Source organism: Macrobrachium nipponense, chromosome 3 (assembly GCF_015104395.2).
Source record: "Macrobrachium nipponense isolate FS-2020 chromosome 3, ASM1510439v2, whole genome shotgun sequence".
Taxonomy (NCBI): domain Eukaryota; kingdom Metazoa; phylum Arthropoda; class Malacostraca; order Decapoda; family Palaemonidae; genus Macrobrachium; species Macrobrachium nipponense.
The window spans coordinates 77619447-77631192 of record NC_087202.1 but is presented as its reverse complement, the minus strand read 5'-3'; the positions used below and the strand labels follow the sequence as shown (position 1 = coordinate 77631192).

The window sequence follows — 11746 nt, the reverse complement described above, 5'->3', positions numbered from 1 at the left end:
TAGGAATTTCTAAAAACCTTTCATCATAAGGTAATTTTAGAATATTATGCTTATCAAATTAAAGTTTATCATTAGTTACATAAAATGTTTTTATAGCTCTTTTCCATGCCACATCAACAAAAGTCCTTGGGTGTTTAAGTTTCATTGCAATATCATTAATAGTTTTAATCTCAGCGTCAATAAACTGCGGCTACAGATACGTAAAGCCCTTAGGAACATCACAAAAAAACAGAGAATTTAACATTTTGATGGTGATTGGAGTAGTAATGAACAAAAGTGGCAATGTTAGTTGATTTCCGAAACACTGAAAAGGTGAAATTTCAATCATTTCTATAGACAGTTACATCAAGTGATTCAAATTACAATTTCTTTCTTCCTCTACAGTAAATTTTATAGGAGGGACTAAATTATTGAGATTAATAAGGAACTCCTGGAGATTTTCGTGAACTGGCCAAATACAGAAAATATCATCCATATACCTAAACCATAGAACTTTCTGTGGCAAAATTCTTGGTAAGAGTTTTGTCTCAAAAAATTCCTTGGGCCGGGTTTACCTGTCAGTCTCCTTGTCAGTTCATCGAAACTGACGTTAAAACGTACGTGTGGACCGCAGTTTGTGGGCGGAGTCAGTCCACTCAGCAAAACTGATGAACTGATGGAATTACCTAAAGTTCTTTCGACCAACTGACAGATGATCGCACGTATGGACGGATAACCAACGATTTTATGACAGTTCGCCGCCGGATTTCGTCTGGGAAGGATCTCAGCCGCTCAGACTACAATATGAACAAACTATATATATAGGCCTAATTCATTTCGTTGTTAGACCATGCGGTGATATTTGTAGACCGTTGCCAGTCCAAATCTTATGATAAATATGAGAAAAAAAATATTTCCATGTGATAGAAAATTTGGTAAAGGGCTACACCAGCGTCCTGCCTTTTTATGAAAGGTGTCACTAGTGAAAATAGGCTTCACGTTCTATTTCATGAATAAATGAACCAGCCCCCAGGTCTAATTTAGCCCGATATACTAATATTGTATGAGAATAGACATCTCTCTTTAATAGGAAATATTTAGCCCGTACTCTGTTATGCCTTTTTGTTTCTTTCATATTTTGAAGTGAATTGCCACAGCAGCAGTTAGTCTTTGTAGCTCTACATCGTTATCACCCAGCGGAGTTTCCATCCCATAAGGAACAAGCCCACCACAGGGTACACTGAATGGAAATTCAAGCTTCCAAAGAATATTCTGCCATTCATAAGAAAGAAGTAATAACAGAAGGTAATGAGAAATACAAAATGAAAAGATCGCTAATCAGAGAGAGAGAGAGAGGAAGGAGAGGGAGAGAGGAGAGATAGGAGGGAGAGGAGGGGAGCGACGAGAGAGAGAGAGAGAGAGAGAGAGAGTGAGTTTCATTAGCGACTTGTTTGTGATGGTTAATTTTTCAAAGTAATTTTCACATAAAATTTACAATTGTTAACAAATGTCCCCCTACTCAAATCATTCTTCAATTTAATGCCTGCAGACGGGTTCGTCTGGAACAAGTATGCGCATACAAATACAAACATACGCACGCATACACACATGAGCGAATCATTATACCATTCTACCATCTTTCTTCGTAACTAGAGTGAATGTCACTTTCAAATTATCACAGGAAATAGCAACGCTGTCAGCTCATACTGAGACAACGAAATGAAGTTGAAAACCAGATGTTCATTAGGCAGAAATCTTACGTTGACTTCCAGATCTCTGTTAAAGGTAGAAACGATGGTGAATTAACTTTGCTTGGAGGAAAACTAGATGGTTAAGCGTACAATGACAATGACTCGGACTATTACCCTACAAGGCTGAAGCATGAAAAGGGGTACAGACGTAGCCTATTCTCCCCTATTAGGAAATTATTGTCAGCAGTTTTTAATGGTGAATGTGAATAAAACAGAGGTGTTGCTGAGCAGTAGGGAAGATAGAGAATAGTAATACAAGAAAGAAGAGACTCGACTGTAAAACAGGTAGAAAATTTTAAGTACTTGGGATCTAATTTAAACCAAGAGGGAGGATGTGAGGCCGAAGTTCACAGTAGGATAAAAGGTGCATGGGGGAAGTGGAGAAAGGTAGCTGGAGAAGTATGTGATAAGAAAATACCAATCAAGCAAAAAGTCAAGATATATAACACAGTGATAAGATCAGTGCTAATGTAAGGAGCAGAAACATGGGCTCTAAGAAGAAAAGAGGAAGTAAAGCTTGAGAGAGTAGAGATGAGAATGCTGAGTGGATTATGGGAATGTTATTGCATGAGAGATATTAGAAAATGATGAAAAAGGAAGAAGGGAAGGCTTAGTAAGATTACACAAGTGATAAGAGAGACACGATTGATATGGTATGGCAGTGGCGGATCTAAAAGTCTTACATTATATATATATATATATATATATATATATATATATATATATATATATGTGTGTGTGTGTGTGTGTGTGTGTGTGTATATATATATATATAATATATATATGTGTGTGTGTATGTGTGTATATATATATATATATATATATATATATATATATATATATATATATATATATATATATATATATCCTAAGTGCTTACCCGCCGGGGTCCCATCTCAGGCGCCCCGACCCAGTCACCTCCTCGCCGGGGTCCCCACCCCTGGCAGCCCGACCCAGTCACCTCCCTGCCAGGGGCCCCAGACCTAGTGGCCCTATCTGGTCACCCGGTGGCGCTCCCTGCCAGGGACCCGAGACCTAGTGGGGGGCGGCGTTTAGTCCTAGCCCCTCGGGGATCAAAGATATCGTTTATTAATATAAATTGTCGACCACACAATATAAAAAGGGGGTATGTAATACCTTGAGCCCCTTAGGGGCCAGTACTAAACACGGCGTCCCATTGAGCTTCCGCCATGTTTAGGGTACTATAGTAGATTCACATCAACCGTGCCTCTGATGTCTAGGCCAGTCGTTTACGACGCTCCTGATTGGCTGTTGATAAGCCAATAACAGGGCTGGAAACTCTCAGTCTTTCTCGAAAGTTCACAAAGGCAGGATGTATGTTCCACCTCTCTTGAGAGATACGTCTTTCAAAAGTGCCCACCTGCCTATGTGAACTCTCTCGAGAGACTGAGAGTTTCCAGCCTGTGACTGGCTTATCAACAGCCAATCAGAAGCGGACCTAGACATCAGACGCATGGTTAATTTGAATATACTATAGCACCTCAGAGCAGGTGACCAGTAGATAACAAGCCAAAGTTGCACCCAATATTCTTTGAGAAAAGCTGGAGCAGAAAATGACGTTTTCGTAAAAGAAACATCCCATCTTTATATCCTAATAAAACGAGACGACCACTCAGTCATCCGGGATGCTCTAAAACTCTTGAGTAAGTTATCAATGGCTACACAGTTTACGAAACATAATCGCACATAAACTTCTGAAAAGGCGTCCAACTATATTTTCTAGTGGACAATCCAGGTCTACAAGGAGTGATTTTGAGACAATAGTGCTAACTGTTTAACATATCGCTATGGTGTTAATCTGTTTGTTTGTTTCTATGGTGTTTTTACGTTGCATGGAACCAGTGGTTATTCAGCAACGGGACCAACGGTCTTCACTTGATGTCCGAACTACGCCGAGAGTGAACTTCTATCACCAGAAATACACATCTCTCACTCTTCAATGGAATGCCCGAGAATCGAATTCGCGGCCACCGAGGTGGCACGCCAACACCATACTGACCACGCCACTGAGGCGCTTATGGTGTTAATCTGTGTATGCAAAACAGTGTGATAAAATACTTTTTTAATGAAATCCATATTTTGCTTACTTGACAAGGCGAAGGTTGGTTTAAAAATTGTTTTAAATGGCCACTTTTCCTTAATAAATATGAGAAAGATAATTTACAACACTATAAGTGGACAATTACCCGACTTACTATAATTATTCAAACTGCAAATATGCATCGCAAAAATCCACAAGGAAATTACGTCTATACTGTGGAATTCCTGACTTCCTGAATCATTTAGCTTTTCTCAAAAGGCAAGACGAAGTGAAGAACAAGCTGGTTTGGTTACATAATCGCCTACCGATTCGGTAGTCCGAAGTTCGATTCTCCGTTCTGCCTACGTGGAACCAGAGGAAATTATTTCTGGTGATCAGAAATGAATTTCTCGATATAATGTGGTTCGGATTCCACAATAAGCTGTAGGTCCCGTTGCTAATTAACCAATTGGTCCCTTGCAACGTCAAAAATATCTAATCCTCCAGGCCAGCCCTAGGAGAGCTATTAATCAGCTCAGTGATCTGGTTAAACTAAGATATACTTAACGTTTTAGAACATTCATGCCAGTGTTGGTCTTACCACTATTGAAGAAAAAAAAAATCGTGTGCGTCAGGCTGCGAAAATATGTGAACTAAATTGATTGACCAAAAAAGCTTTAAATGCCTTCCTTTTTCTTCTTCGCCTCACTTCTATTTATTTAAAATGTTTCAGTTCTTTCTTTTCAGCTTGACTTTCTATCGTTTCTTTTATTAGCAATTTCTTATTTCCACGCCTCTTCAGAAGAATTTTTTTCATGTTATTTAGGAATATAAGTTTTTTTTTTTTTTTTAAGACAATACCAAACAGCCGGAACTTTCTTTCAAGAAAAGCACTTATCGCTCCCTTTGAGAGAGACGCCGCTAAAGAAAAAATGGACTACTTTCATCCTTTCTCTCACCGTCCATTGATTTTCTCTTTCATTTGTTGTTTCCTTGACGCTTGGTCTTAATTTGACATTAGTTAGTCTCTCGTACCGACTACCTTGTTACATCTGAGAGAGAGAGAGAGAGAGAGAAAAAGAGAGAGACGAGAGACGAGAGAGAGAGAGAGAGAGAGAGAGAGAGAGAGAGAGTTTCAATAATTTAATCATACCTTTTGATCCTTCTTGTTGTAAACGGTTTAAACTAGTAATTCTCATTTTCGGTAATCATAAAAAAATAGCGTTAAAAAGGAGTGGATTCAGACCAATTTAAAGGCAAAATTATGTTTCATACCATGATTATTCGAACAGTACTTACAATATGTACACTTCAATCATAATCCTAAGCACTCACATCAAGATATTTTCACAATGGTGCTCACAAATTACGAACGAGGGTATCGTTCTACTACAAATCTGTTAACGGCCAAAGCCCTGAGGAGGCTTGCAAACGTGCTCTTGCAAGCAGGTGTCGAAGCAGCACTTGTCAACGCCGCCGCAGGACCCATCGTTGGAGCAAGTGACGGGGGGCTGGAAGCTCCTGACGGGTGGGCAGGCGGGGCGGACAGGTGGGCAGAATCCAGGCTTCACTCCAACGAAGCTCTGAGGCTGGTTGATGTTTTCACAGCAGTAAGCCTGCCCCTGGGGAGTCCTGCACCAGTAGCGGCAAGTACTGGGTGGCGCCACCGATCCAAATCCGGGGTTGAAACCACCAAATCCAGGGTTGACACCGAATCCTCCAACGAATCCAGGATTACCACCGAATCCTGGATTAACGGAAAACCCTCCTCCGAAACCAGACTGCAATCCGCCCAGTCCTGTAGTGACACCGAAGGAGTTTCCGAAACCTCCAGTTGGTGGAATTGGTGCAACAATAGCGGGACTTACTGCAACGGGGCCTCCAAAGCCTCCTGGACCTCCAAAGCCTCCTGGACCTCCAAAGCCTCCTGGACCTCCAAGGCCTCCTGGACCTCCAAAGCCTCCTGGACCTCCAAAGCCTCCAGCGCCTCCGAGGAATCTCGTGTTTGCTTCGCCGTCACCTGCTGGTTTGTCACCTGCTGCTGGTTTACTTCCAGTGCGCCCCTCCGTGGTTTTTTTGTCGGTTTTTTTGTCGTCGTCATCTGCGGCGACAAGGGCCAAACCCAAAACGAGCACGCACAAAAACTTCATCTGCAAACATAAAGCAACGGTGAGCAATGTAGTTGGCTTACACCCACTAAGGGTTACCAACCCTATATTCAGTGAAACAGCTTAGTATGGCCGCTTTATAGAGTTGGTATACTGATCACTTCCATGGGAATATACTGATACAGTTTACTATAAATAAAAATTTAACAAGAGTAATTGTTCCTTTTATCAGATAGACAGCTGGTATACTGATCACTTCCATGCGATTATACTGATACAGTTTAATATGAAAAAAATTAACAAGAGTAATCGTTCATTTTATTAGATAGAGAGCTGGTACACTGATCACTTCCATTGGAATATACTGATACAGTTTAGTATAAAAGATAGTTAACAAAAGTAATCGTTCATTTTATCAGATAGAGAGCTGGTATACTGATCATTTCCATGAGATTATACTGATACAGTTTAATATAAAAAATTTAACAAGAGTAATTGTTCATTTTATCAGACAGAGAGCTGGTACACTGAGCACTTCCACTGGAATATACTGATTCAGTTTAGTATAAAAGAAAATTAACAAATGTAATTGTTCATTTTATCAGATAGAGAGCTGGTATACTGATCACTTCCATGAGATTATACTGATACAGTTTAATATAAAAAAAATTAACAAAAGTTATCGTTCATTTTATCAGATAGAGACCTGTATACTTATCACTTCCACGAGATTATACTGATACAGTTTAATATAAAAAAGTTAATAAAATTAATCGTTCATTTTATCAGACAGAGAGCTGGTATACTGACCACTTCCATGGGAATAAACTGAAACAATGTAAAATAAAATTTAAAAAATTTAACAAGAGTAAATGTTCATTTTACCAGATTTGACTAACATAATAAAAGCATTGTAGGGTTAAGGTGCTCCACAAAAATTATCCATATATACAGTTAAAGAGCATCATAAAGCAAAAGACCACAAAATCTATTCATCCAGACACGTCAAAGAATGATCCCACACTGCACACAAACTGAAACGCACAGCAATTTACGGGTAAACATTCCTTTACAGCGGCGAACTGAACGAAATACCCAGACACCCAAAGAATAAAAATGAATTCCCACTAACCTCTGCTCCTGTTATGCTGAGCACACACCGAACAATGATGTGAAGGGGAGGTATTCCAAACCCCTATATATACCTCCAAAGATTTGGACATCACCTTGATGTTCTCGATCCAGGCGTATTCAAAGGCCTCAGTTTATCCCGAGGGAATAACATTACACAAGGAGAAAAAAGAGAAAGGAATAGAAAAAAAAAGTCAGGGTGACTAGCACTATAAATAGCTTTCCGTTACAAATCCATATTTCGGTTTTGAATTATTCATATTCCATAACACTTTCTTTATCCACTACTAAAAATACTTTGGAAAAAAATTAAATTTAGGCGAAACTAAATCATTAACAACAGCTGCGTATATAATACTTACGAGTCCTAAAAGTGATATTAGATAAAAAAAACAATATTATCACCATATGAATTAATATTTCCCTTACCAAAACCTTAATTCATCTAAGTCTGCTTCATTATCACTGAGCCGTTAATTATTGAGTGATGTTAAACTATTTCTTGACCGAAAAATGCCAAGAAAAAAAAAAAGGAAAGCGCTGATAGTCATGGTTCGACCGAGATCAGTCACTATTTCGCGGTCACTTCCCAGGAAAATGAAGTTTCACCGTAACGACCTTAGCACAGTACTGAATTTTGCCCGACGGACCCAGACCTTTCGTAGTCTCAGAAAAAAAAAAATGAGCGAGAGAGAATTAGCTTGTGGAAAAAAATAAAATGCGTGTCACTTGTCATAAAACTTACATCATTCAATATGATGGGTGTGAGTGTATGCGCGTCTGGGTGAGGGTATGGTACGGGGGGGTGGTGTCAAGAAAGAGAACATTCCACATCAAGCTTCCTGCTTTAAACAACAAAGTGTGAAATGACAGATGGTGACGTATGCCAAAGTTCAAGGTTATGAGACTGGGTCGAAAAAACTTTAAAAGAAAAACTCCATAGCATTCAGTTTTATGAACAAAAAAACATAGCCTGCTTGCAAAACTTTGCAGCTTTCCAACGCTGGCTCTCTCTCTCTCTCTCTCTCTCTCTCTCTCTCTCTCTCTCTCTCTCTCTCTCTCTCTCTCTCTCTCTCTCTCTGGAGTGAGCGTAGGCTCGACAAATATCTAAGCTGCATCCCATACCATCCAGGATTGGAAGATGCAAAATATACCGGAAGATGCATTAGCAATTATCTGCTAGGCATCAGAGGTGCCTCACACTGAGGGACCTGGGGAAACCCGAACGAGCTGTAAGGTCTGTAAGGTAAGGTAAGGTCTCTCTCTCTTTTAAAAACCTATGATTAGAGATATAATGACAACAGCTACTACACAACTTTTATTGTATCACAAGGAAATATGACAAATACTTAAAAGAACGGACAAATATGTCAGTATCCTATTTCATGCTAGGCTAAATTCAATCAACTTTCCAGATGGCCATTTAATATGACATGAAGCGAAATGACTGGGTACATTCCTTTTCATTTCCTTAGAGCCAGGTAGTAACCGCATTACCCGCAGGGACTGATATAATCTTGGAGAGAGAGAGAGAGAGAGAGAGAGAGAGAGAGAGAGAGAGAGAGAGAGAAAAGGAGAAATTAAGTATATCTTAGTTTTACCAGACCACTAAGCTGATTAACAAACAGCTCTCCTAGGGCTGGCCCGAAGGATTATATATTTTCTACGTGGCTAGGAACCAACTGGTTTCGTAGCAACGGGACCTATAACTTATTGTGGGATCCGAACCACATTATATCGAGAAATGAATTTCTATCACCAGAAATAAATTCCTCTGATTCCGCGTTGGCCGAACGGAGAATCGAACTTAGGACCACCAGATTGGTAGGTGAGGCACGAAAACCACCCTTCCAACGAGGAACATATATATATATATAATATCATATATATATATATATACATATATAATGTATGGTTGTATATATGAAATATAGTATATTTTTAATAAATAATATTTATATTATTATAATTATAATTATAATATATTATATATATTATATTATATATATATAGATATATATATATATATATATATATATAAATATGGAGGATATATATATATATATATATATATAGAGAGAGAGAGAGAGAGAGAGAGAGAGAGAGAGAGAGAGAGAGAGAGAGAGAGAGAGAGCAAAAGAAAAATATACAAAATAGCAACCAGTTTTTTTTTTAGTTTTTCTTTAATGTATACACAGAAGTCTTCATGCACCTTTTCAAAACTACCATTTAAGCTTTATATCTTGTTCGAATGGTAAGTAAATATGCTATAACGAATTAATTTTACTGAAGTACAATTTTCGTCAAATTTCATTTTTGTGTAAACAAATGACCTGACTGGTTTCATTTCACGGTGTGTCCAAGCCAACGAAGTTCAGTATTCATTTGCCAAAATCACTCTACCCGATCTCCTCTCAGACAAACTTTTGCCGGCATCGCTTTTCTTTACAGACATGTTTTTTTTTTTTTTTTTCTAAGTGACAAAGTCCTTACACAGCTCAATTCTAAAATAAGATGAAGTTCCGTTGCACTGCAGCACATAGATATGATACACTAGCGTACTCCATATAAATGTTTATTAAATACCTAACATGCACATACACATACACATATACTATATACATACATACATTACATACATATTATATATATATATATATATATATATATATATATATATATATATACACACACACACATATATATATAATATATATATATATATATATATATATATAATATATATATATATATATATATAAGCTTTGGGCAATGAAACTTCAAGCCAAATTGCAACATGCCAGAAAGATACAATCACAAAACCTCCAGGTGTCCAACATGCCAGAAAAAAAATCAAGACCTATTTAGGGCAAAGGAAAACTTTCAGACTTCTCTACCTTCGATAAGTAAGAAATACAAAATAAAACAACTTTCATAGGACCAATCTGTCAATGATATACACATCTTGCCTTATTCTTAAAATGGCAAAAGTACTCTGCCAATAATCTCTTTAGGTTCTTAAGTAGTAGCACTCACACTGATAGATTCCATAGTCAGAGATTTTTAGTACGCCCACTATACAAATATGCTCTTATTACGTTTCATACTCATATCCATAAACATATACACATATGGATTGTTTGTTTGTTTATATGGTGTTTTTACGTTGCATGGAATCAGCGGTTATTCAGCAACGGGACCAACGGCTTTACGTGACTTCCAAACCACGCCGAGAGTGAACTTTTACCACCAGAAATACACATCTCTCACCCCTCACTGGAATGTCCAAGAATCGAACTCGCAGCCACTGAGGCGGCAGCCAAGACCATACCGATCACGCCCCACTGAGGCACTGAGTTTTATCCCGTGGAAAACGGAGTCTTGATAGAAAGAGTGAAACCAGTACTTTTACATTTGTAAATAAAACATCCTTTATTTATTTTTTTATGCTTGTACGTTACCAAGTTTTTTTTTTTTTCTATATAACCTTTTGTGTTACATTACCGCATTCTAATGATCGTTTGTGATTTATTGATTTTTCAATTTTTCTTTCAGTGTTTTTGTTGTCAGACCTGATGATGGAGACAGTTACTCCGAAAGCGGCAGTCAAAATTTAATAAAGGGTGTTTTATGTACTAATTGCTGTTTTACTCTTTCTGCATATATATATATATATATATATATATATATATATATATATATATATATATATATATACATATATATATATATATATATATATATATATATATATATATATATATTACGTGTATATTTGGGTATAAGTACATATATATATATATATATATATATATATATATATATATATATTTATACGTATATATATATTAATATATATATATATATATATATATATATATATATATATATATATTCGTGTTCCTCATTTTCTGCTTTTTTTTGGGGCGGCGGGACTCCATCCCCTTAAATCATTGTTTTTATTGTGATTGTAACATTTTAGTGTTATAGATGAAAAAAAAAAAAAAATTTCATTATGTATGTTTTGTTATGTGCTCTATCAGTTTTCATTCAATTCTCAGTGTTGTGCCAATTCCTTTTTGTGTAAGGTTTCCATTTTTAGTCGATTTTCACTTTTTTATATTCTGACTCTTCGAGTTTCTTTTGTGTGAATTTTATTTTTCATATTTTTTAATGTTTTTTGTTTTCCATTGTTTTTTAAAATTTTTCATTTTAAATTTTTTCTTTTTTTCTTTTATAATTTGATGGCCAGTAATGCAGTTCCTGTGAATTACGAACGTAAGGAATAAATCGAAAACCATTCAAGACTATTTCTGTTCCCTTCCTGTCTGATGTCTGTACATGGCCATAGCTGCCTCTGCTTGCTCTCTCTCTCTCTCTCTCTCTCTCTCTCTCTCTCTCTCTCTCTCTCTCTCTATCTCTCTCTCTCTACGGGAGTTAGGATGATCTTGAAGTTACATGGAATAATTTGGCGTCTAAATATCGAGGCTATGACATTTTTTTGAGTTAAAAATTCAATTGCAACCCTAAAGGTCGCCAATAACGCTGTTATGCGTACGCAGTTATGCCTGTGCAGGCAAAACTGAATGTCAGCGGGTTCATTTTTGCCTGCACAGGCCGACTGTACATGCATAACTGCGCGGATTATATAATATATATATATATATATATCATATAATATGATATATAATATATATTATATATATTATCAATAAATTTATTTATATATATATATT

At 37.1% G+C, this 11746-nt stretch overlaps 3 protein-coding genes across 5 annotated transcripts in view; 1 reads left to right on the top strand and 2 right to left on the bottom strand.

The window, feature by feature from the left end:
- LOC135221829 (elastin-like) overlaps positions 1-11746 on the bottom strand; it is a 241857-nt gene that overhangs the window by 148529 nt on the left and 81582 nt on the right. The window lies entirely within an intron of this gene.
- Positions 1-11746, top strand: part of LOC135222426 (uncharacterized) — a 65506-nt gene that overhangs the window by 16405 nt on the left and 37355 nt on the right. Inside the window, exons 6-7 of the mRNA XM_064260513.1 lie at positions 5100-5421; positions 5504-5838. Of these exons, the coding sequence (XP_064116583.1) occupies positions 5100-5421; positions 5504-5838 (657 nt within the window). The remainder of the gene's footprint in view (positions 1-5099; positions 5422-5503; positions 5839-11746) is intronic.
- Positions 5034-7105, bottom strand: LOC135221830 (uncharacterized). Its single transcript, XM_064259730.1, has 2 exons — positions 7012-7105; positions 5034-5921 (listed from the first exon to the last, which is right to left on the bottom strand). Exon 2 carries the CDS (start codon positions 5919-5921, stop codon positions 5172-5174), a length of 750 nt encoding a protein of 249 aa, XP_064115800.1. The 5' UTR covers positions 7012-7105; the 3' UTR covers positions 5034-5171.